This window comes from Thermobia domestica, chromosome 5 (genome assembly GCF_964235325.1).
Source record: "Thermobia domestica chromosome 5, izTheDome1.hap1.1, whole genome shotgun sequence".
Classification (NCBI taxonomy): Eukaryota; Metazoa; Arthropoda; class Insecta; order Zygentoma; family Lepismatidae; genus Thermobia; species Thermobia domestica.
In genome coordinates, this window is record NC_137458.1 from 148,477,307 (window position 1) to 148,504,932 (window position 27,626).

Sequence of the window (27,626 nt, forward strand, 5' to 3'; positions counted from 1 at the left end):
GCGCCTTAAATCATGTATCACATGACCCTATTCCTATTTTAAAAACTTAATCTTAATTCAAAATGGCGGATTTCAAGATGGCCGCCGTCAGGTATACCCTTACTATATGACTTCCCCCTAGTCCTAATATGTACCCATATATTTGTTATTCACCTTTTGTCGTTACAAGAGGTCTTACAGAGCTTTTACCTCCAACTGTATGAAGACTATTCTGTACTTCCATGTGATGTTCTGGTAGCTGTATCTCCTAAATCCCTGGAGCTTCGCACCTAAAACTTCACTGAAATACTAACCACATTTAGTACTACTTTCTCATATGTGTCTCAGTCAGCAACTCGATTCACCCAAACGTAAGGTTTACTTGTGAGTCGAATAAAATTTTGTTAATGAGTACAACTCCGAAATGATCCCGACCTTACACGTGACATCCTATTCACTGGTTAGACGAACTTATACAGTATTTCACTGGAGAACTCAATCGTCAAAATGTGCGGTATTGGAGTGGTACAAATCTCAATTTGATCAACTTTTTCAAAATACAATTTGGTGAAAGCGTGTTGCTCTGGAGAGGGATTTGGGACACAAGTTATTGTTGACCTCATCTTCATTACTGGCACTCTAACCTCAGAAACATACCTTGTGATGCTCCAGGATAGTATTATGTTAGTTCTACAGTGGTATGTCATGCTTAGTTCTGTACGAAAATTGTGAATTGAACATCTTAGATGCCCTAACACACAAACAAAAATACCACAGTCCATGAATAAGCATTATCACTAGACTGACTGCCGTGGGCTTGTAAAATGGAAGCAACATTCCTCGGGATAACAATGATAGATTTTTATTTGTGGGATCAGATAAAAATGGAATTTCATGAAAAGATTACGGACACTGGCGAATTGTTAGCCTATATTCTTGATGCATGTTCTTAGATCCTTACTCAAACGCTGCAAGTTGAGTGGATCGAAGCTTTCACATGTGAAGTCGCAACAACGAGATTATACTGAACAAATGTAACTACATACTATCTTAGTCCTCTGGATCCCTATGTTTGGCGACCATCACACTTTACAATCACTCGAAAGAAGCTTTTATTAAATTTTGCTTTTAGTATTTTACTACTATCAAGTTATTTACAATTAATTAATATAATAAAAATTAATTTTTATAAGATTTCATATTGAAAATTAGATATTCAAGGCTACTTTAGAAGTTTTAAAAAAATAGTTATATCTATGCCATTTCTCATATACATACAGGAAGTGTTGTGAACGGACACCATCACAATGTTTATCAAAGTAATGACATGAATATATCTTATTGGCATTCTGTATCTTTGATGTAAGCTTAGTTCACATTTGATATAGTGCAACAAAATGAAACGAAATGAATTTATAGCGTTTTTCAATTGCCTATTACTGGCAGAAGGCTAACGTGACGTTCTGTATAGGTTCTCGACAGTAAAATACATTATTTGATTAAGAATGGTACTGGTGTTATCTTTGGATAACATAAAGTTAAAAAAAAAAGTATTCGTTTAGCATATTAACAATTCATTTTACTCTCAACACAGATAGAAAACTTGCTTCAATATATATCTGAGATGCCTCTTCTCTTTATTTACAGTCTTTTATTCTGAAAGAGAATTTAATTTCCTTATGGACTGAAATATAAATTTAACGAAAGAATATGCATAATTTGTTTTTCTAAATATTATTTTAATATTCAACAATATTTCAGAATAAATACCCACTATTTTGGTACACGGTAGTATAGATTATTTAGGATAGTTGGAGAAACAACGGTTCCATTTTGAGGCGTAAAATTTATCAAGAGAGTTGTACAGGACCTGCATCAGATGAAATATTTGCACATCTAGTGCGGACAACTCTCGCAATTATAACATTGTTTTTTTCTATATCTGCATAATTCTGTCGTTTAAAATTATCTTAACAAACCTTACTTATAGGTTGCGTGAACCAAATGACATAAGTTGCAGAAAAATAGAGTAAGGTGAAATAAATCATTGTGACTAGTGTGTGCATTGACCGTTGGTTTAGAAAAGTTACAAATATTAACTAATAATTCGAAAAAATAACAGCGGAAAAACATTTTTAAAACTGAGATCCAATTTACTGTGAAAATAAACGTTAAAAAATAAATAATCAAATTTAGCGTGCAACAGTTCTTCCAGATGATAAAGATGATACATGCAAACACATAATAATGAAATAATTTATGAGATAGTAAAGAGCAACATAACGGTTGTGCCTCAAGAAAATTAGCACATCATAATTTTGTTCAGCATAACCCTCACGAGTCCTGGCAGGGTTTAAAGTTGAAATGTTGCACTTCAGAAGTAATCACTTTACTTTTACGTCATAGTCCTATCCCACAAAAAGGTATTTTCAACCAAATAAGAAATACATATGAAACTTATGTAACAACTCTGCCTCTTCAAATTTATCGTAAAGTTTAACTTCATTATCTACATATATCTAGAAAAGCATGTGCGAAATATACATATCTTACGATTTCTAACTTTACTTATTTATATATCGATGTGATGCACAGCATAAAAATAACTATAATGATTTTTCAATTGCATACGTTTAAACCAAACGTAGTTAATAATAATTTTCACATAATACATATATAAACAAATGAAAATGTTAAAAATCTGCAAAACAAAACATACCACCGTAAATGTGTATTTACAAGTATCACGCATTGAAGAACGAACACGTACTTAAACAAAATTTCGTTTTTGTTTTCATTATCACTGGTTCTTATGTACTACCAAATACAAATTCATTATGTCAGGTTCCCAAGCTCTGCGTTCCGATCACTCATACAAACCATTTATGAATTTGCATTTACTCCTGAAATAGTGTATTTATTTCAATAAACTGCATACTTTGAATATATAATTTTGGAATAAAGGCTTCCCTAATTACATTTTCTGTCAACTAAATTCTTAGATTATCAAAAATATAATCAAATAATATTTAATATTAGATTTTGGTAACTCAAAAATTGTTGATATGAATATTTATACAACATATCAAAACAGCTACGCAAGGAAATGCTGTCGGATAATTTATTCGGCGCAGGATCAATATTCAGAAGATCCACAATATTTAATTATTTTTCCAAGATTTAAGACTAGAAATTTCCGAGTAAGATGGATTTATTTTAATTTGGAGTCTAAAGAAGATTTACAATAACAGAGAAAATGGGACAGCTGGAGACGGAATAAAATAGGAATACTCTAGGGAAGTTTATGTATAAGGATTTTTCGCCAATCCTATACATATGACTTGGATTTAAATTTATAGCCCTGAGTTCCATGAAAGTACCTAATTCAGAGCTCCATAGTTTTCACGAGCAAAAGGAGAGCTTTTAAAGTCGAATATCGTAGTAAGTATTGAGAAGTAAAATGATGAAAATATTAACATTTTGATATTAATTTATTGTTTAAGTATGGTGATATGACTAAATTACAGAAACTGATGTTTGTAATATCTTTAGGTGTGAAAGAGGTTAAAGTTCAGAAAACTCACTATGAGAATGACAACCACAGTACTCAAAAACCAGAAACTTATGATTATGTACGGTAATGACACTGCTGATTAGTCATCGTAATTAAAGCTGATTAGTCATCGTAATTAAAGAGAAATAGCTCATATATGGACTTACTATTGAACTAGTATTAATAAGATGTGCTCCTAACTGCCTTATAATTTATTTTCTTATGAAAAATGATGATTTTCTTAAAATTCACGAGTCGTAGTGATGTCAAAATATATAGAATTCTTTCACCATTTACCTGTCTTTAATACTTGACAACATTTTGTCACAGAGAATAAATAAATTTAAAAAAAGAGTCGAGTTGAGTTGAGTAGATTTTGAGTTTAACGTTCCATTCAACAGCGAGGCTATATGAGACGTGAACCTACTGATTAACATGGAATCCTAACCACATGAGCTCCTGCCGGGAATCGAACCCGAGTCCCTCACGCCAAAGACGCGTACGTTAACCGCTTAGCCACGAATGAGCTCGAGAATAAAAAAAAAGTCTTACTATCTAAAAAGTTTATAATTTGCCGTATAATTACGAATAACCAACGACTCATTGCTCAATTGTTCATTCACTGACTGCGAATATTCACAACAAACAAGTTAGCCCTTTCAATATCTTCCCTATAACGAGGTTAAAGAACTTCTTAGTGATGTCAAAATATATGATATATACAAACACATTTGAACGAAACGTTTAAGAATGGCAAAAGAACGCAGAGTTTGGTGAACTTTTTACTTTAAAAACTTTTTGTGGAAATTAACACATACATTTTAGCTTCAAGTATTCGAAAATTAAAATCGAACTTCACATAAAATTTAAATCACTATAACAATGCAAGAAATTGTACTGTTAACTTTGGATATAAAGCAGATTACGTTTGTTTCTTTGGTATCCAATACGATGATAATACTGCTCTGAATCATACTATCACATTTCTCTTCAAGAGGTTCACAAGGTTTCTGTGGCAGTTGATTCTTCTGGAAGATTCTTCTTTTTTCTTGGATTCTACACTTAAACCACGTGGACAGATCTTTAATTATGAAAGAAAAACAATCAAAATAATTACTTTTACCACAAACAAAGGTATAAAAACAAAGGATATTACAATACAATTATTATTTTTTTACATACCTATTCAATCTTTTGTATTTGTCGTATTCCTAATTTTAATACTTCTATATGAGTTAATCTTCGAGGAACTGAAGATAGGTTAGAATTTTTTTTATTTTTTTTTTTTAATTATACGTAGATAGCTTGGATATAAGAGTTGAAGTTTATGCTAACCAAAAATTAATTTAAAAAACATATATAGTATTTGTTATGTATTATTATAGTGGATTAACAAAAGAAGCATTACCGTTACCGAACATTTAATACAGCAATCTAGAGATTTCTACTGCCTGTTTCAGTGGAAATAGACAAATACCTATTCTTACAACGCTGAATCCATGTAAATAATAATAATAATAATAATAATAATAATAATAATAATAATAATAATAATAATAATAATAATAATAATAATAATAATAATAATAATAAATGAGTTTCTCGTTATCTATTACCACGTTTACTATCAGGGTATCTAAAAAGTATTGAACCTTTTGCGCACAAGACGATATTAGTGTTTCAAATCTTAGGGTATGAGTCGCAGTAGATCAAGCCTAACGTCATTTTCGAGCTGACGGTTGAAGCTAGTACATATGCAGATAAAGTATCGGAATTCTTAGAATCAGGCGGAAGATATTGTCCCGTGAAGATGAGTGAACTTTCCGTAAGACTGCGCTACATTTTACAATTTTATTTCGATAGAGACGCAAATAATGCGTAGGTTCATGAAGAAATTTGTGCTGTTTATGGGCAAGATACGTTATCAAAAATAACAGCCAAAATATGATTCAGTCACTTGATGTCCAAGATACTTCTCGCAGTGAGTGACCAATCACAGAAAAAAGAATGAAATTCTATCCAAAAAAAAAAAAAAAAATCGAGCAAGACCGGTATATAATCAGTCAGACATCGCCAAGGGTCTGACATCCATCACCAAACGATGTTAAGCCATTTGGAGGAAACAGGCTGATAAATAAATAAATAAAATTTAAAAAAGTATATGTTTGAGTGCAACATGACCTGACTCAGAAACACTTACTCGATTGAAGTTCCATATGCGAATCTCTACTTAAACAGAACGAACTAGAGCCATTTCTGAAGCGGTTGATCAGAGATACAAAGTGTATAATCTACAGCAACATTATGCAAGAAAGTTCGTCGTCGAAGCAAGGAAAGCCTCACAGTCTGTGGCAAAGTCCATATTGACCCCTAGGAAGGTTATGCTGTGCGTCTGGGTTATCATGAGTTGCTGCTGCCGGGAAGAACAATAGACCCTGATTTGTACTGTCGACAATTAACGCGAGCGCACCAAGCAATTCAAAATGCCCGGGACTCTTCGACAGAAAGGATATCGTATACCACGCTGACAACGTCGGACCTCATATATCTTTAGCAACCCATCAGAAATTTAGAATATTTGGCTGGACGGATTTAATGTATCCACTGTACAGTCTGGACCTCTCACTGTCAGGTTAGCATTTGTTTCTGTCTCTGTCTTGCAAGAAAGTTGAATTTAGTTTGTGTGAAAAAAAGATCTCTGTAACATGTAGTGGAAGGGTGCTTTTGATCTTCTAATTTTGTTAGCTATCATACTTCAAATAAGTTTCTTCTACTTTGTACAGAATAGGAAAATATACACCAAAAGATACATCACAAAATAACGGTTACGAATTAACGGTTACGGTTACGAAAGTTTTTCTGTATACATTTCTTGTGTTAGTTTCAATTTGTCAAAAGTATTCAACTCTAAAGAGTGTTTTTTCTATTAGATATGACGGTGAGGGAAAATGCTAGAGAGGGCCTCTTCTTATCGAAGAGACTTTGTAGGATGGGCAGTGAAATACACTTACTACTCTAGACGATAACTTTAGCAAAGAAACCAAGGGGAACTACTTTTCCTGCCAAAAAGATTGTTCATAGGTGTATTCAACTACATATTCTAAAAAATCCTCAATAAGAAACTGTCTTCCCTCATCTTACACCCGACTGAAAAACCACTCACGATAAACGATGAAAGCTTTCGGTAACGTTTCATGTAAGGAAATTACAGCCTACTATTGAACGATCATTGTGAATATATGATGTGTTTATGCTGATATGAGCCAAACAGTTTTTTTTTTTCCTTTTTTTCCGCACTACTGAACAGTGGAGACGCGTAATATGGTATAATGAATTAATATCTTGCTTATATTACAATGATGGCCACCCAAGAGTTAGGGAAGTTGGGAAAGATTTCAATAAAAATGTACAAAAACTGTCTCAAAACAACTGTCAGTCGCACTCGTATTTCCAAACAATTCACGAACCAACCAGACAACAATGTAGGCATGTAGTTTAACTCGTCGTGTAACCGTAACAACGAGAAGAACGTGTTTTGTTCACCAGTTTAAGCTCAGCAATGCGAAGAAGGTGTGTTAATTTACATTGCAGATTCTTAGAATCGTGAATATGGATATAAAAAGTACAAGAGCGCTGTGCAATTCGATACAGTGTTCGAAACGGTTATCGGCCTCGGCGAATGTGAGGAAATGAAGTATGCCTATAAACAAAGATGTTAAGTGAGAGAACAATATTTCGTTGACATAAAATGTTTGTCAAAGGTCGCAAGTCTGCCGCACTTATCCTGCAAGGTGGTCGTCCGTTAACAACGATTACTGAGGTAAATTTTAACATAATGGAGGGATTACTCGCAACGATAGATATCCTTGGAATCATTGATCCATTCTAAAAACGTGTATCCATTCTGACCAACCACTTGAATATGCAATGAGTTTGCTCAATGTGGGTTGCGTCTCTACCTAAACAGTCTCAAGGATGTGTCTTTGTATTAACAATTCAGGCCGTTACTTCCAGAAAGAGCAGAAACTGCCAACCATAGAGAATAATTGTTGTGAACTTCCTCATAAAGTAAATACGTATAGGTAATTGTTTGTAGCAACAGAATTCTTTACCTAGCCTAACCAAATTACACTACCTCGCAGCCCGCTTTATCGTCAGCTAGTGAGTTGAATTGGATGCCTACACCGTTATCGGGTCGTCTCGTAGTGCTGTTTAGAAATATAAGATACACTTATAGTTTGTTTATATCCAAAGAGCTGTACAAAGTACAAGCATCACAGTTAAATTTTTCGAGCTGGTTAATGAGACTGTTGCCGCTTGTCCAATTTCTGAAACCAAAGAAGATATACATTTATAAGGTGATAATAGAACTTTTTTTTTTTGACCTAGAATTACTCACTTCAAAGAAAACATTAATCTGCCGTCCTAAATCTCATCTAGACTAAATTCGCCAGATCTCAATGTTGTTGAAAAATTTGGATCATGTTAGAAGGAGTATTGAAGACGTAATGCTAACAGCTTCCAACTTTGGTTCACTGATGATGTAAATATCATCTTAAGTCATATTAACACAACAGGCCCAGGAAATCTGAACGGTCATTAAAGCAAGTAATGATGCAATACTTTCTTACAGATTAAATAAGTATTCAATAATTTTGCGTCCAGAATGATTCTTTAGCTTAAATTCGACACTGGGTAACACTGACTATATGCAAAGTGAAAAGTTTCAAATACAAGATTCAGACATTAATTAATACTTCATTATACGAGAAAAGCACTTACTTACTTGATCACTTATTGTCTAAATATCATCACTGTCATCTGTTAATTCCAAATCTTTTGCTAAGCTCTCATCTATATTCGACTCATCAATGTACTGGATAGCAGAATCCGATGCAGTCTTCACACACTGTAGAAAATCAAATAAGTTGTTTTCTATAATACGTATTGCTATACCAAAGTCAAATATAATTACACTATACTGTAAGCTATTCAAGAGCAACCTTAGCAAATAACTCAAAAGTTATTAACATTTTTTTTTCTGTATCTCTTGATGAAGCTTAAGCAAACATGTTAAATGTCTAATTTTCACTGATAGTTGTCAGCATTGTCAACGCATAAGAAAGAAAAGGTTTTAGTAGAGATATGATGTATATTGTACTGTTCAACAAAAACTACTTCCTGCTATACAATACACACACCTTAAACCTCTATAGTCTGCTTCTGTGGTTGTTTAAGTTTAAAACTTGGTCACAATACGTTGAATGGCCTGTGAGTGAGTGCATATTAGGACAAACAGACGGACAGATGTCGAAAGCTCACTTTTTCGGTATCTATGGGCCATGAAACGTACAAATCCGTTAAAATCTCGAAAATCATTTTTTTTTTTCACGATCACCCAACTTTCATCTTTCTTTTCGTCACTCGAAACTAAAAACTAACCTTTATAATGTTTTTTAATTTTATTTTCCTGATATTTCCAGCATGTCTCAAATTTGGGCTGTCTTAGAAATATCTTCTATACTGTTATTCACAATTTTATGTTATAACAAACAGTGGTGTGAAAATATATACAAACTCTTAATATTATAATGATGGTATTTAAAGTTAATGCACTAATTATTATAATATTAAGAGTGTGTATATATTTTCACATCATCGTTTGTTATAACACAAATATGTGAATAACAGCATGAGGATTTTCTTAAGCTTTAGCCCCGAAGAACATTACCCATGAAGTGTACTGAAAATATCGGCAAAAAATCATTAAAAAGGAACATTATACAGGATAGTTTTTATATGCATTCTTTTTATTGATTTTAACAGTTTCTGAATACCCTGGTTCTAATAATTCTGGATAATTGGTTCTATAAAGCAGATAACTGGTTTACGAACCGAGTTGTTCGAGGTATTTACAGTGAGTTTAAATTGAATTTGTTCATTCAACATAAACATAAATTATAAATAAAAAAAAGTCTTATAGTTTTACACCCAAGGATTAGTCCTGTTGGCTAAAGACGGGTGATTAAATTGATTAATGAGAGTGAATGATTATGAAACAAACAGAGGAAATGATAATGTGGGAGAAAACGTGAGCACCCCGAGAAAACCCATAACACAATATTGTCCACCACAATACTGTCAATCACATGGTCTGGGATTGAACCAATAACCCATAGCAGCGGAGATGAGCGCTATACCACTGAGCCACCATGCTTCCATTTTTCAATTGTAATTAATATTGTCGTGTCACAAGTCAGTACTCAACTTTACCTATATAGTTGAATTAGCAAACCTTTTACCAATTCGTAACTCATGCGTAATAATTAAGGACCGGCAGTGGTGGAAAAATAAATAAATAAATAAATAAATAAAGGAAAAGGCAAGCAAGCTAACAAAATAAATTTCAAAAATAGCAGTTTATACTGCAAAAATGTATCTATTCGGTGTATATCATTAATTTACAAAAAGCACGTATTAAATGCGTTAATCTACATTAAAGATTGCAAATAGCGCTAATTAAAAAGTATGACTTCGAAAGAATCAATAACCAGAACACATCACAAAGAAGAGAGAGAGAGAGAGAGAGAGAAAATAGAATTACAAATCATAGAAATGTTAGTATCAAACATAAAACCACAGAAAAAATATGCTAATGAATACCGTGGCCAAAAACTACGTTAAAGAAAAAAGTTTATATTAGACAAATCCTACATTGATACTTGATAAAGCAGTCATGCAATACAACATCTAGTTCTCTTCTGCACGATATCATAAACATTTTTTTTAAAAGACTGTCTACATACAAGTTACATTGTCTGCCCGTTAAAATGCATTTGAAGTCTACAACATCTATCAATATGACAGGATCATATCTGAAACACATCACAACCTTGGAATTCATAGCAACATAAATCGTACTTTCCATGTATTTGATTAGTTTATTATTTATTCCCTCCAATGAAATGCGTTAACTTTCATTCCAAAATAGACGGTAAGCAATGCAGCTTCTACTTCCGGTATAAATATGAAGAAAACTTAAGAAGCAACCATAAAATGGCAAACACAGTCATAATTACAATAAATGGCATTTATTCACTATTTCTTGCAGAAATGGCAAAATATGGCACTTTTGGATTTTTGTCACAACTACCACTCTTTAGCAATAATAAAGACCGCATTAGAGCAAACCCGTGCAGTTCAAAACCGCGTTATATACTGTAAGAACACTCATATATTTTCTTACATGTACTATTTTCTTCCATCATCAGTTTAATTAAATAAGCATTTTTTTAAAGCGTATAATACGTACGTCATTTACACTAATCCTTGGAGCTGTTATTTGTTCAGGATAGTGCCACGGTTTCCAATTCGGATTGTGTTGGTTTTTCCAAGTCGTATAACCCTGTGAAGCCTTGTGGAGACGTTTAACCATCTGAAAATAAATAAATAAATAAATACAAATTTTTAAAAAATCTGTCAACATGCCGGAGAAATTAACACATGCGCAATCTGTTGACCACTGTAATAAATTAAAATATATGTGAAAAATGTTAAATATTTAGATACGTAAACTGTATTCACGTAACTACATGTACGGAAAATTGCATCGTTTGAATTCACTCATATTATGTTACCATGTATTTCCGAAATTCGGGCTCAAATGCCACTATGCTTATTTTTATTATTATTATTACGTATTTACTTATTTATAGATTAATCTAATAATGCCTATACAATACTAGATGTGTGATAAAATTAGAAGTTTATGAAGAAAACGAAAATTATACGTTTAGGTTCAATACGACAGTATTTTGAAATTGTAGCGCGGAGTGAAGCATTTGTCTCATAATTAAGACATCTAAATCTTCGCTTTTCGGAGTTAATTACCCTAGCTTCCGTTCTTCACTTGGAAATTTAACATTGAAATTTTTTAGTTTAACGTACCCCTTAGGCTAAAGGAGACGGACAATTAATAAAAGTGAATTATTGTGAACCCCACTAGTAATTGAACTCGGGACCATGTGCATTAAAGGCATACGCGGTAGCCACTAGAGTAGCAAGGAGGGCTTTGAGGGCAAGGACAATGAGGGGAAAAGTTATGCCTCAATGGTCCTGAAGAGTTTCAAACAGGGGGAATTTACAACTCTCGTTTAATGTTAATCTATACGCAAAGACTGTATCGCAAATTTCTATTCTTACATATAAAGCTCGATGCTTGTGTTTTTGTCTGTTATACAAATGCACACTGTTGAACCTTGAAATGAATTTTGAAACATAGTGCCTACCTTAGGGATTTTTTAAAAAATTGTATCACTTTCATTAAGATGCGTCTCGCAAGGAGAGGCAGAGGTATAAAGTATCTCAAGAGCCCTCAAGTTAAGGAGACGAAATTCGACGTGTGCCAACATTTTCGAAAATTCCCCTTGTAAGACAGAAGAGAACAATTTGTGTAAAATTTTTATTTACTTTCTTGAATGCATAAACTGGTCAAAATAAGGAAACGGTTAAACCGCTTAACAGAGCCGCATTTAGGAGTTTGGCACCCCTATGCACTTTTGCCGTCAACACCCCTAACAATTTCATCCACTCCTCTTCTCTCCTTCTGCACTCCTTCGTTCCTAAATTAAAAGTAAATTTAAGGACCAAGCCTGATAGCGGAAGAGAAGCATGTTGTATCATTATTGAGTAAATCTGATGCACTTCTATGTTCATGCAGCTGAGTGTTTCTCGTTTTTGTATTTATTACTGCATAAATTCGAAGTGCACGGCCTTTTTATCAAACGCATAAGATCCTTTATTTTGCTCTTGGTTTTTTAAAGAAGTTTTTGATCAAACAAAAATAAAGGAAAAAAATGATTCACTCGAGGCATGGGTTTAGTTGGCCTAATGGGAAGTACAGGCTTGCGTTTAAACTGAATTCTTTTTAAAATAGTAAGCACTTGGGTCGACATAGATCTTATCATTACACTTTGATTGAAATGTATATCCCAAGAGGAAAGAAGGTTTAAATTTTTATACATAGAATAATGGCATATTTAGCACTTGGCTGGAGCTGGAATTTTATCATTCTATTTCGATTTAAATATACATCCTAAAGGGGGAGGGGGAAAGGAGACTGAAATATGCCTTTTCAATATTTTCCACAAACCTATTCTTCCAGTGTGACAGCTAGGAAATTTATTAATATGGAAAATTAGAACATTACAGTAATTTACTTGTAACACAAGGTAGATGTTCCAGTAGAACTAAAGAATCATTGACTGACTCCGTCAAAGACAAAAGTTTGCGACAGAAACAATCACCTCCCGATTTATAAAAAAATGTATCGAAATTTAAATTTAAAATAAATGAAATATTGCATACCTTTGGCGCAAAAATTTGTGTAACTTTATTAACCAACCATGGCGGTAACGTTCCTTTAGGGTCAGAATGAGAAACATACCCTAATTCACAGCCAGAGCCATTTGGTCGAACCAAGAAACCTAGAAAGTACACAATTCTGTAGAGAGAAGACATGAAATTCAACTATTTGAGGATATTTATTTTTTAGTAAACATAATAGAATGTCAAGTATAAAGCCTCTGTTTATACAGACTTCATTCAGGAATTCTATTTATGTTTACTATGGTTTCTCTACTTTTACACGTCTTACTATAAGCTTACAATAGCATATGTAAGAAACAAAACAAAAAAAAAAATCTTGCGTAACTTTCTAAAGAAAGCACTTTTTCTTAAAAAAAAAAAAAAAAAAAAAAGCTAAACAAGATTGTTCAGTCTGTATTAATGACTTCTTCAATAACAAATACATTTGTTTTTATTTATTTATTTATTTATTTTTTAATGATGAATGCAACAATATAACAAACATATTGTTGCTTTCTTTCGGTGATGTTCCAATCACTCAAAAATTAAGAATACAAAATGTGGCATGTTGTTCGGAAGTACTAGCAATAACCTGTAGTGATAATGGATACCAGTGGTGGATACATGAATTGAATATAAATAGATGATTGTCCACACTGCTAGTAGCGCTATTAGTACATGTTAAAAATACGAGGATATGTTAAAAGCACCACAGATCATTATCGCGACGTTAACTTCTACCCAGGAGGAGCTGGGTGCATAAGATTTGCAGTTATTCATTTGATGTGATCTGGTACGAATAGTGATTGATATTTCTTTCCCAAAGATGAGATGGACTGATATTTCTACGTAGTATAAGGAAGGACTAATAAGAGGACAATATCAATAAGATATGAAACGTCGAGTATAATGGAAAGCGACCAATACAGACAACGGTGGACGTCCTAATTGTCGTGTATCCATGAGGATATCCAGAGATTTTCATTATGTGCAATGTGTAATGATGCAGATCCAAGTCATGTGAGTGTTCAGATCGATTGAACAATTTAAGAGTGGACATGAGTGAGCGCTGAACGGCTGCTTAGTGCAAGAACTCCTCGTGTGATTGAAGTTAACAACGTTTTCAAGAACAGCAGATGTGCGGCAATAAACCTGACAGTGTCAGAAAAATAGAATAGTGTTCACAATATTCCATACGGAGTTGAAAATGAAAACAGAAAACTTTCAGTATCCCGAAATCTGATAACTGAACAGAAGGAAGCATGAGTAACACAAGCCAGAAACTTTTAACTGTATATCATACGAATATAGAACAGTTATACTTTCGATTAATCAGCGGTGATGAACCGCAGTTTCATTACAGCACACCTAAGTTAAAGATGCAATCGAAGCAGTGGAAGCGTGTGGCAGTCTTGACCAAAAAAGTCCGTGTCACACCTTTCCAGCTGCTACTGTTTCCCTGAAACAGGAAGGATATAGTGCTTACTTATTGGCTTCCTAGCAACCACACGATGAATAGTTCTGAATTGTAAGACACTCACACTTCTTCTACGCGGAATACAGTTGAGGATCGATTGATTAGTTGAGATTTAATGGGAATGTCAGCAAATACAGTTGAGGAGATAAGGTAAATGGATAAATAGAACATTGCTGCTGCATGACAATGTATGGGTATACACAAGCAAGGGAACGTCTCAACATATGGAAAACCTTGGGCTTGCAGTCCTACTTCATCATCCATACTCCTCAGATGTTGCTCTCAGACTATACCACCTTTATTAAACTAAAAGAGCCTCTTTATGAAAGTGAAATTTTGTCCTCTGATGAATCTTGTTATACTGTTCGCGAGTGTGTGCGACATATAACAAAAGACTAGTTTTCCACGGCCACCAAGAAGCTACCTGAATGCTAGTAATGGCGTATGGGACTACGAGGAATTTGTGGAACCACCCATGGCTCAATTTTCCAGTCGACGAAACACTAGCGAAAATATAGTCTCTCATTCAATATTGAGTTACCCTCGTATACACAGTAGATTCACTAATTCGGCGATAACAAATCTGATTGTACCGAACTACAGAAACGTTGAATTGCCTCAGAGTATACAAAACGTCATGCACTTCACAAATTTAACTGAAGAAGTTCGAGGGAGATGATGAAAAAATAAATAAATCTTACAACATTATTAGCACTTAACTGAAACAAAAATCTTTAAAGATAAGATATATATCAATCCATAGATCACACTAAACTGAACGGAATGATATAGATGAGTATAAGTTCCCATGAGTAGTTTACGAGAAAATCGACAAAAATGAATTTTTCTTTGTAAATCTAAAAATTAATCATGCCATGAATCTAATACTGAAGTATATCGTCATTAAGCGTCATACTAGCAAGGTGACAGCATAGAGCATGGTTAATGAGATACAGCCCCCAAAATTAAGATTAATTCAAACTTTATTTTTTGTTTAACTTTAAAATTTCCCAGGGATGAGAAACATACCAATCGATAGATCGAATCGAGTTGGGCAGAATGATGTGCTTCAAGGTAAATTCTAATGCATAGTTTCTAAGAAAATCGAATTTATATGACGCTAAAAGCTACGTCGTTTCTTGCCAATAATAATGAATAGCTGGTTTAGTTCTTTAATACTGTATATATAATATATAATATATAATATATAGCGTTAAGCAGCAGATTATGTCCACTGTTGTTTGCATTCCCGTTACGGAGAGACATACAGATAAACTTCTAACACTGATGTACGTACTATTTGTAAATAAATAAATAAAACGTATGTAGCAGTATCTAAAGTCATTAATTAATTATTTTTAAACGCATTTCAAGGAATGATCTACCTTTTTCTGTTGACTACATAACGGCACTGACAAATTTCTCTTTCACTTTAACCCCTTCGTGTCCATTGGATATATCTGTCTCATTTTCTTTAAATTGTCCTAAATTTGTACTGGATCATTTAAAATGCTTCAATTTTCATGAGTTGGGATTGCCTAAATGAGATTGAATATGAATGCAAACTGCTTTATAATAGTTTTAAAAATCAATCTATGGTTTTGTATAATTTTTAAAAGCTACTCATGGATTTATGAAGTTTATAGAAAACAATACTATTAGCATATACAACAAACATTAAAATTGATAACACTATTTAGAGAAATAAAAATATATAGAAAAAAAAAACTAATCACAGATAGAATTATGAATGCTTATTTGTTTTTAAAAAAATCCATTATTGACCACAGAGTCACATATATCCCAGGCTATAACTATGTAACCGTTGAAGTGATATTTTTGCGATAACGATTTTTGAAATCTACATGTCGGTTTTAGCCTAAATAACTCGAAAACTATGTTCTAGCTGCCTTACAATTCGTATGGACCTGAAGGGGTTAAAACAAGCAATATGTTTTTCAAACTTAACTGAGACGAGATACCGTGGCAGTAGATTGTACAACACTATAAAAACACACCAAGATATAAGGGAAAGATTGGCTCAGAAGTGTAACACTAAGTACTGGTGCGAAGGATTTATGTTTCGGTTTCTGCGAGCTTATTTTTAACATGCGCCCTCCCCCTTACTATATTTATGTTATCAGTTCCTTCATCATTACTTACTCGAATATATCAGTTGTCGGAAACTAAACATCAATAATAAAAACAGGACTGCCATAATAAAAATTCTTGGGTTTTTCTTAACAGTTCAGCTTTTCAAAATTTTTATGCTTAACTAAATTTACCACACAAACAGAGACAATATGTTTCTTAAACATATATATTTCTCTCGGATTTTGCGGAGGCGTGGGTTTTTTCTGGGTTTCACATCCATCCCATATTATAATTCCACCAATTCTTCCATCATTATTCACTTGCTTTAATCATTGTCTTCCTTAGCCGAAAGGGCGTAACTGTGGGACGTTACACTTGAAGATTTCATTTCATTTTTTTATTTTTTTTTATCTTAAATTTTAAGAAGGACACAACTGAATAGAATCTTTTACCTTTAGTATTCGGTTCAATGAGTTATTATTAGATCATTTCTGCATATTCTGATATTTTCTTCAGTAATCCACATAACCTAGTCACACACAAATTTCATTAAAAGGAGCTTTTATATGTTGAACTATTATCATGGATTTACACAAAAATTCCAGAAAGCTAATGATCACTTTCTGCACTTAGGCCCTTATTTCTTGAAAATCTGTCTAAACTTCAGTCTGTCTTGTCAACTCCGCTATGATAGTTCCACATATAAACATCCTTTTAATGACTCTGATGTGTAAGTGGGTTATGGATTACTGAAGAAGACATCAGAGTATATTGAAATGATTTAATAATAATTCCTTGATGCGAATATTAATGGCAAGAAATTCTATAAATTTACTCAATATACAATCTACTACGTTTATAAGTAAATGAAAGACGCAACTGTCTTAACTGTATCAATATAAAGAAAGAACATTATAAATCTTCATCTTTATGTAAATATGTGCATTGCCTATACTGTAATGTTTCTTATTAGTAAACTGCTCACCCGTGGTATGAGGCATTGGCAGTTCAGTTTCAGATGACGAAGTCTTTGTGGTCATATGTCTTCACAGCGTACGCCCATTCCCTTGCAGTTTATCATCATTCCACCAACTAATAAACAAACTCAAAACGTCCTTACCTTGCTCTTCTCTATCATTGATATAACTAGATCGAGAAGAGGAAGGTATCTACTTTTTGAGTTTATGACGCAGCCTTCAAGCAGTTGACATTGATAATTTCATCAGTTAACATCATTCGTTCACATTTACTTTGTTTGTTTGTTTGTTTGTCTATTGAAGTTTAGCGTCCCCTTTCAGCATCGATACTATATGAGACGTGAACCTATGGATTGAAGGCGGAATCCGAACCACTGTAAAATGTTCAATGCTCTCCCATTTGATATCTAACCCAGGACCCCGTGTACCAAAGACGTGCGCGCTTGCCATTAGACCAGCGGGAAGGAATAATACAGATGTTAACCGTCAGAGGTGCTATGTAATATAGATACTGAGCTGCCTAAGCATAATAGCTGTGGTATAATTTATGTGTTCTGAATGGTCGAGCACCGAGCTCAAAAGTGATAGAATGTATGGCTGTCCAGAGAGTGAACCGGGTAGCATAGTGGTTACCGCACCAGCATAGTAAGCCGGTTGATTCGTGAATTTTTGTCATTGTTTGTATATTTTATCATCATTTATTTACGCAATGTCTTCTAGATCTTCTTGGATATAAATGGATATAAAATGGATATAAAATTTAAAAACTTAGTTTCATTTTTAAAATAACGGAAGTTCTGACATCTATAATATCTATTCCGCACATCAGTTATAGGTACCTAGCTCATGAGAATTATATATATATATATAAATGTGAGAAGGATTGGACGCGCTCTGCCGGATCGTATTTCTTTCAGATGAACCAAAATGAATATAGATATAGACAAAATATACGCCCAGAATTTTGTTTATATCAATTGCCCTGGATCACAGGTATAATGTATCTTTGTGCGACATTTATTATGATTGAGATCCTTCATAGAAAATAAATAACACAACAAACTATTTCCAAACTTCATTATCACTATTTCATTCTGATCTTAAGATTTTTAATACCACATGATATGAAAAATGTATTAACTACCGTGCAATAGAAACAAATACATACCTGTAAAAAAGGAGGTAGCTCTAATAAAGCTTTTACGTGGAGGAAAGTCCCGATGAAAAACAGAGTGATTGATGATAAACAACTCTTTTCCGGTATCCAACCATGATCGTTGCAATATGAAGTCTCGATTCCGAAGAGGGGCGGGGCACGATACTGTTTGGAGAAAACAGTGTTTGCGACATGAATCACACTTAAATGTAACCAAACAAAATTAAAATTAATTAATTAAATAAATAAATAATACGACAGAAAACATGAAGATTAGGCCTGCAAATGACAACATTGATTTTTTTTTTTTTTTTTTTTTTTTTTTTTAACGAGATATTATGAATCACAAGTATACCGTAATCTTCCTGCGACATTTAATATTCTAACCATTACACAATGGGACAGATTGAAAAAGATGTGAAATGTTTGTACATAAAAAAATAAATTTCAAACAATACAGTAAAAAAGAATGAACAGTACTAATAAATAAGCTCATATAAGTGTTTCATAATGTGTGGATTATAAATTCTCCATATAGCAACCTTTAAGTTCAAACATCAGTGTTATAAAAGATACGATGAGAAGGAGTAATCGGATCCAATAGAAAACATAATTTACACATTTCCGATTTCACAGACAAGTTTGTAACACACAGCCCATTTTATACGCTCCTTCGGTTTCTATTCACGAAATATGTGAGATGGGATGATCATTGAGGTACAAAATACGCTCCACACTTCTCCCTGTCTAGTTCTTCAGGTAAATACTTCTAAGAATAAAGAACCACCTGAGTCTATCTGCAGCCATCAGTGTCTTCTCATTTTAGAGTTTAAAATTCCTTACTCATATAAATGTCTTCCGTATAACGTTAACTGTATTTTACTACCACATAACTAACACATTGTAGATTAAGACATCATTCGTGTTCCAAAAGTATATAACCACTGTGTGCTGCGATGTTCAGTCAACACGTCTGAATATGTTGTCAGTGATGATTTAGTTGCAAACATGACCTGTTATTTAAAGACATTCGTACATTTTCCAATGTCTTACTCTAGACATTTTGAACTCTCTAATTCCCTTGAAGAGATTATGAACTCGTTCACTTATCTTTAATGTTGTCCACTGCAGCTACTAATCAATGTATAACATTTCATTTACAACCTTACAAACTATAATGTAACTCAGAATATGTATTCCACATGGTCTTCATCTAACGTACTTTCTCACTACCAGGAACATCCAGCAGAAAATTTTAGTGCTTTAGTATTAACCAAGCTTTCAGTTGTATGTTGTTCATGCATTAACAGTATAATAGTTTATTTTTATTTATCCTCCCCCCTTCCCTCTTCCTCCATTTTCCTAATGTATAATTCCACATCACTATTCAGCTTTCCCAATGTTCCAATAACGGAAATATTTTTCAAATATATAAAGACCGATCCGTTTCTATCCGAACCAAATGTTTACCTAAGATGCTCGATGTGATGGACACCAGTAAGACCATTACACGACATCGGAGTTCCCACTGCAGCAGGTTTCGTTGCAGCTATATCAGCGGTATGTTGTCCCACTCCTGCTTGCAGACTTTCCAGAGGCCATTTACTGTACGAGACTGACGTGATGAAAGGTGCCATCTGAACTCTTTTAACTGGAATATCAGGGATATCAGTTGAAGCTGCCATGCATCGGTAGGAGGTCAACGATGTTTTTGTCATATGCCTTAAATCTTTGTCCTGTTCCAGTTCTACACGATAGGTGTCGCCATATAATGCTGGTATTTCGTCTTGTAAACTGGAGATAGGACATGTTTTTGGTAATAAGCAGCATTGATTTTGAAATTTTCTCTACATTAAGAATTTTGAACATCCTTTTATAGCAAAAGCAAGTAAGAACTACAAAACCTTTCGAGATAATTTCTTTGTACCAACGCATCGTTCGGTCTTGATCATTTGTAGGTGATGCCCCGAATTTTCCCACTGTCACTAAGGTAGTTCCATGCTGCATCAATTACCACAACTAGTTTCCAGAGGTCACGAGCTAAGTGCCGCGCGTAGAGCCTTCTGAGCATGCTCTTTCACTCCGAGATACACAAAGAAGTTGATGCACACACAGACCTTGTGGACAGTTTGCAATCTCAATGTGTGATGTATTGCACAATTCACTGTTGACTGGCCAAATTTAGTTGTTTGGCCACGTTGTGGTTATGGATTCTCACACGTCTCAATATCCCGGATCTTTTTTAGCACAACGTGATTTCGTTGGTGATGTGGATTGTAGAAGAGACTGCTATGCATAACCTATAATTTTATCACTAACAGTAGCCCATCCTACCACAAACTTATTGCCACGACACCGTTATACTACGCAGATACGCTCAAGTTTGAAAGGAAGAAAATCATGAAGTAACTCTCAAAAGCGGTTTTATTTCGGCGGCATTTTGCCCACTGCCATGACAGCTGGGAGACTAATATACGAGTGCGTACACTTTTATTGCTTTGTGAAACCCAATTTGACAGGTGTCCCTGTCTGCAAGATGTTCTGATGCAAACAAATCAGTCTCTTATATTTTGATTACTCTTGGTTTACCTGAAAACTTTATTAGGATCACGATAGTAGATCTTATAAAAATGTAATGTTAGTAGTCCATCTGTCCGTCAGTTGCTCCACATGGTAACTCTTGAACGAAAGCGAATTTTTGGAATCTGTTTCCTGCGATACACAGCTAGAGCGATTATCTCGACCAGGTAAGTTAATAAAGTCAATCCCATAATCTTTAAGGATAACGGTGGCCATACTCCATAGATGGGATACTGACCGTTTCAACTACCGGCACAGATGTAAGTTTCACGTGATCCCCTTTACTGATTTTAGTCGAGTTTATTACTCGATAAAACAACTTGGTGCAGAGAAGATCGTTGAAAACTCAACATTTACATTTACGTGTATTACATTAAAATATAAAAAATCAGTTTTCTTTACTCAATGTGTTTGTTTACATACAAACCTCTTCGTTTCTTTCCTATCTGTAAACTCTGATGACGATCACAGTGAAGGAACAATGCAAATATTAGTTTCTAAAATATTCCTACACACAGTAGGTAAATTGCATACTTTTTATTAATGTGTCCAATGCGATACATTACAATATTTTAAAGGGAGTAAGTTTCTCTGCGGTTCAATTGACATGACTCCTACACAAAAGCATCATATTTACGTAATAATCTGTGAAATGGTTATTCAATGTCCCACGTGCTTATGTTTACACACACCCAACATGTGCTCCTATTTATAAACAACCGTGCACCTTACTATAGAGTACTGCAGTTGCAGACGACGGAGACAGCACCGATACCACCAGTTATATGACGACGAGAGAACAGCAGCGCCATCGCCTCACTTGGAGTGTCTACATAACCGAGTAGATTCCATGGACAGTTATCAGTCTCGGCTGGTCAATCGCTCCTTTAGCTTGCCCGGAGCTCTAGGAGATATCCAACCCAAAGCCTCTAGTTTGCTTCGGAACTTAGGCTTTCCTTTCCTACCGCTTACTTTGCTCTGAGCTCTGTCGGAATTCCCAACCTCAGTCACTTAACTTGCTCGGAGTTCTGTGACTCTTCATTCCCTCTCTACTTGCATCGGAGCATTGGGGATTCCTAAACCATTCCATACAGCTTGCTGCGGAGCTCTGTAAAGATCCTGCCCTAGGCTGCTTGGGCCTTGGGTCACCTTTCTCTACCTAATATTATAGAAGTAACATCATCGTAGTATTTCTGTAAAATACTGTTTATAGAGGATTTTTATAGTAAAAACCGGTAATGGGGGAGACGATTCCAGACTATGATTTACTCTACTAAGCTCTACCTACCCCTACACAGGGAGAACTTTAAATTATTTATACAAATAAGCAAAAAAATTAAATTATTTTTATAAACTGAAAAGGTGAAACCTAAAATTAAAACGTGAGATTTAATTTGCAGGGAATACTTACGCGCATAATATCCAACATCGTTATTAGGGTTAAGGCATCCAATATCACGAGACTCAATCATATGATGATCCCAGACCTTTCTATATTCAGGATCATGCAAAACGTCATACATCACCACAGGATCAATATCAGAGAATACTGTTTTGATCTGAAAATAAAATGAACTTTTTACATTGCTAAATTAATTGCTAAATTTAACTGAGAGAAAAAGTTATGAAATCCCTTATTTACGAGAGTTTAACTGGCTCTGAAGTATTGATTTCTTACAAGTCTAAGCAGAGAATGATAGGACCAAGCTATTTCATAGTTTTAGTCAATTCATTAATCAACGAGACCTTTTTCTCTTTCCACTCGAGTGTATAGGAAAATCAACCTTGCATATTTGTGTTCCTTTTATCTTTTTGCTTATTTCCAGATGAAAAATCTTTGTTACTCCTTACAATGTATCAGGCCTATCTTAATTTCATCACCTTCGTGCGAGTAACAATATCTGCAATTTTATTTATAGTTCAAATTTCTTTTTAAGAACAAAACTATTTATTTGTTTATTAACTTTAAAATTTAGTTAAATCCCGCCACTATCCCTGCTTTAGTGCTTTCTTGGTATTTTATGGCAGCGTTGCTCAAACTGTGGTCCTTGGAGGTAAGCTCTTGAGCCCTCCTTGATTTACCATGTCCAAAAAAGAGAAAAAAAATAATATTCAAGTGAATCAGACACTACAGTTGAGAAGTTCAAACAAGTGTAGATTATATAAACTCTAAATCCATGTTCTAATACAACATACTAATTGAAATGTTCATTATTCGCATGAAGAGGATGAGGTTTATGCAAAATTTCTGTAAGTAAATAAATTAAATAAAGAAATAAGAAAAACCAACGCTCAAAGGCGCTGCCTTATCAATATGAGTAAAGTACATAACTAACGAAGATAACACCTTTAAGATTGTCACTGTCAACATGAGTGAACAAAATAAATAAAGAAGAGTGACACGTTCGGGGATGCCCCTGTCAATTTCCGGATCACCTGACATGTCCCTTCTTGCCTACCTTGAGCTCAATTGTCATCTGGACTGTCACCAATCAGTTTAGCAATTCCGAAAACTACACTAATATCGGTAATTTTGGACATCCTATTTTTCACCCTCTTTGACAAGGGGTCTAAACTTGAACTTGAATGTCGTCGGGAGTATCATTACTCATTTTTAGCAACTCCGAAAATTATGAATTTGACACTAATATCTGTTGTTCCGGGTATTTATCTTCTTCTTTTATGAATATATTTTGACTCGATCTCCACTCCCGAACCGAGAATCGAAGAAAAAAACTGCTTCGTACGCGATTAGATTTAGTGGCTCTAAGTGTCTCCTTCCCATGCAAAAAGCTGATGTTGGACACACACACATTATTTTATTATTTTAAAGATTCTTGATAGTAATATATTTTTAAAAAGTACTATGTATTGTGAAGGATCTGTGTATTAACAGTAATGTGACTGTGAGATGACTGCGAACTATTGATTTAATTTGTTAAATTTTATTTCATTATTTTTACGACTATCTTTGACAGTATCATGAATTCTATAAAATCCAGCGGAATAAAAAAAACCTTTTATTAATGTTGTACATTTCCAGACAGCTTCTGTAATCATGTATTTGTTAATTCTCGCTTTTGAAATTGTTAATAAACACGACTAGTTTCCTTCTTGATTTTCCGCATAGCTTGATATTTTACCGTTCTCTAAACGCCAAACTCAGGACTTTACAGCCAAACAAAACCACGGACGACACATCAACAGGGGGTATTCGACACAAGGCTTGGGGAGGTGCAGGATCGTCGTGACAGGCATGTCGCTCCATTGAAGAACATCCAACTCCATGTCTTGGGATTACCATTCTGTCGGTTCATCACCGCAGATTCAGTAGAGTTCAATATCTGACTAGTGGAATAAAGGTGTAGAAGAACATAATTGGAAACGCATCAAGACAAGAGAACTCGATGCCCCTGGCAGTCCAACAGGATTAAGATCCAGTTGTTGGCTGACTCCAGTACATCCAGGCTCCTCCAGGGAAAACCATTCTTCATCCAGATGACCAGGATGACACCACCCTCATCGGAATGTCAGGCTAGTGCTCATCCTTTATTTCTTAGTTATAACCTATCTCTCTCTCTTACCTTTTCCCCAACTAGTCATTTTCAAAATTAAAACATTTGAATTTTATTTAAATTCAACCATTATTTCGCAGTTAAGTACCGTGTTGTGCATCAGTTTCATCCCCAATTGTTACATTGTTCTGTGAATATTTTAGAGATTAAAAAAATGAAATGAAATCTTTGAGTTTTACGTCCCACGGTTATGCCGGTTAGGCTAAAGGAGACGGTGATTATGAGAAATGAATGAAATGGTGGAATGAAGAACGTGGGAGGAAACGGGAGAACCCCGAGAAAACCCACGCACACGGTGTTTGTCCACCACAAAGTTCACTTGGCGGGGGCTGGGATCGAACCCGGGACCCCAAGCACCAGAGGTGAACGCTCTACCACTGAGCCACCGCGACCCCCATTTTAGAGATTATTCTGAGCTACAGCTTATGGCACAGCACCGGCACAGTATATACATTTCTTATAATATTAGAAGAAAATTGTGAAAATTTTAACCAATACTATTTTTAAAAAGTAAGTACAGTACTGCCTTTGGAATCGAAACGACTCAGAACTCGAACAACCTGGAATATTAGAGCAAATTTTCCTCTGGAACACGAACGTTCCTTTGGAATCTGAACGACTAGCACGCTGTTCAGTGTGTTTATGCATAGATATTCTCAGCGCTCGAGCCATCCATGCGCTTTATCGTTCAGTTTGTTATTGTTAGGTGTAACGAAAGCATCTCGTGTGATTTCAACTATTAATTTTATGCTTTTGTACCTGTTTTGTAACTTATTTTACACGTCAATGTATTCACCATGGGTTCTAAAAATTCTACGTTTATTCAAATAGTATTATTATTTTTTAATATTTTAGCTTATTTATTGTTAAAATCAATTTGAAAATTCGAATTTGTGGTACCTAAGAATGAATTAATCCAATTTATATTATTTTAAAGAGAAAAACTGTCTTGGAACTTGAACAGGGTTCTCAAACAAATTAAGTTTGTATTTAAAGCTATAACTGTTTACTAGTATATGCTCGAAACATTAGTAAGTAAATAAATAATATAAAACAAATTAAGAAATAATAAATTTGCTGTCGAAGGGAACAAGAGTTTCGTCGTCAGCAGAATATTCTGACTAATAGAACTGATCTCCACTTTAAAAAGAAAGAAAGAAAAAAAAAGTTTGACAAATACTGGCATTTGCAACTGCTCCCATATCTCTAAATCTCTCCCACTTTTTTCTTCTAGATCTCTCTTTTAATTCGTCCTCTTGGATGTTTTACCAACTGAAGAAGGGTTACTTTTCTAATCTGGTTCTAGAATATTGTATCAGACCTTAATTTTTTTTTTTTTTTTTTTTTTTTTTTTTTTTTTTTTTTTTAATATAGAAGATATGGTTTTCTTTGCGAGTCTTGTCACCTCTTATCACTGGCTTTCTAGCAGTCTCCTGATCCGAAGAATTGATTAATCCAGGAAACAGACGGATGATTATCCTTCCCCGATCCACTTCCTACATTTCTGTTTACTAACATGTACTAGCATATGTTTTTTCATATCGATTCAATGTTTATGTTCCCAGTGTTTGATTATTTCTTTTCTCCGTCAGTCCTTGGAATTCATCCAAGGTACGGGGGGCGTTCAAGTTAATCCGGAACCTTTTTCTTTTTTTTTTAAAGGTTTCAAATCGAATCCCAGGGCAGAAATAGTGCATGAAGTAGAAACTGGCAATTATATCTTGTTACTCGCAGGCGGAACTCATTTCGCGCGCCAATCCAGAGACCGTTATTCAAGATGATAGACAACAGTGTGAACGTGTACACAGAAGTTTTGGATGGGATGAAGTTTTTAGTGAAGGAGGATATAATACCAACTGAAATTTACAAAAGACTTCAATCACAATACGATGATGAGACACTCGGCCGCAGTAAGACACCTTAACGGTGCAAGCATTTCAAAGTTGGCAGTACGTCTGTCACTGACGATTCTGATCGTGGTGGAACCCAGCCCACAGCATCATTCCTGGAAATATGCAGGGTGTTAAACAGCTTATTAATCGTGACATAACCTGTCGTGAAGTTGTAAAGTTGTGTAATTTTTCGTTGGGTACAGTAAACATAATAAATTATGACCATTTGCTGTTCGAAAAAGTGAGTGCACGCTGGGTTCCAAAATAGGTTTCAGCTTTTGGAAGAAACGAAGTCTGTACTGAATTGAAGGATCGCTATGACAAGAAAGGCCGGTATTCCACTTGTTTGGACCCTTAAAAGAATTCCTCGGAGATCAACATTTCCAAGCAACGACTAAGTGAAGCAAACTGTCCAAGAATGGTTTAGATATACTGACAAGTGTTTCTATTTCGAAACCCTCCAGGCATTAGTCAAACGGTGGGATAAATGCATAACTGTAGCAGGTGGTTGTGTGGAAAAATAAATAGTTTCCACATTTGTTTATTTATTTATTTATTACAATTCCTTGATTGACTTGAGCGACTCTTGAAATTTATCCCCCCCCCCCCAACTCAGTAATCCATATTTTATACAGACTTGAAACTTTCTATAAAGGATGCTTCCTTGTATATCATAAATTATATTTCATTACTACCAAGTTATGATGTGAGAGTATATCTGGCTCTAGGAGCTCTTGCTTACTTTACTTGACACGTGTACTTGTGTCGGACTAAGATGTTTATTACACTTCCCTTTCCCTTACTTTAGCTACCTTTCCCACAATGCCTTAAACTACTAAGGACGTTTGGGAAAACTAGAAAGAATATTCACAGAAGTTTCAAGAAAGTCCTGCAGGTACGTTGTCTTTTATTGTTGTCTGACTGATTCGCATCTTTTCAGTCATAATAGTGGTTATTCTTTACCTGTACATTGGGAA

The 27,626-nt window shown here is 34.5% G+C and overlaps 1 protein-coding gene across 9 annotated transcripts in view; it reads right to left on the reverse strand.

Moving 5' to 3' along the window:
- Positions 1-323: 323 nt before the first annotated feature.
- Positions 324-27,626, reverse strand: part of LOC145686164 (START domain-containing protein 10-like) — a 61,824-nt gene continuing 34,521 nt past the window's right edge. For 8 of the 9 annotated variants that reach the window (XM_081759170.1, XM_081759168.1, XM_081759169.1 and 5 more), the window contains exons 3-8: positions 22,594-22,741; positions 18,615-18,767; positions 12,899-13,017; positions 10,845-10,967; positions 8,319-8,441; positions 327-4,613 (exon numbers count right to left, since the gene is read on the reverse strand). In XM_081759170.1, the coding sequence (XP_081615296.1) occupies positions 8,334-8,441; positions 10,845-10,967; positions 12,899-13,017; positions 18,615-18,767; positions 22,594-22,741 (651 nt within the window). In that variant the 3' untranslated portion in view covers positions 327-4,613; positions 8,319-8,333. Of the gene's footprint in view, positions 4,614-8,314; positions 8,442-10,844; positions 10,968-12,898; positions 13,018-18,614; positions 18,768-22,593; positions 22,742-27,626 lie in introns of all 9 variants that reach the window. The other variant, XM_081759173.1, reaches the window with a different exon arrangement.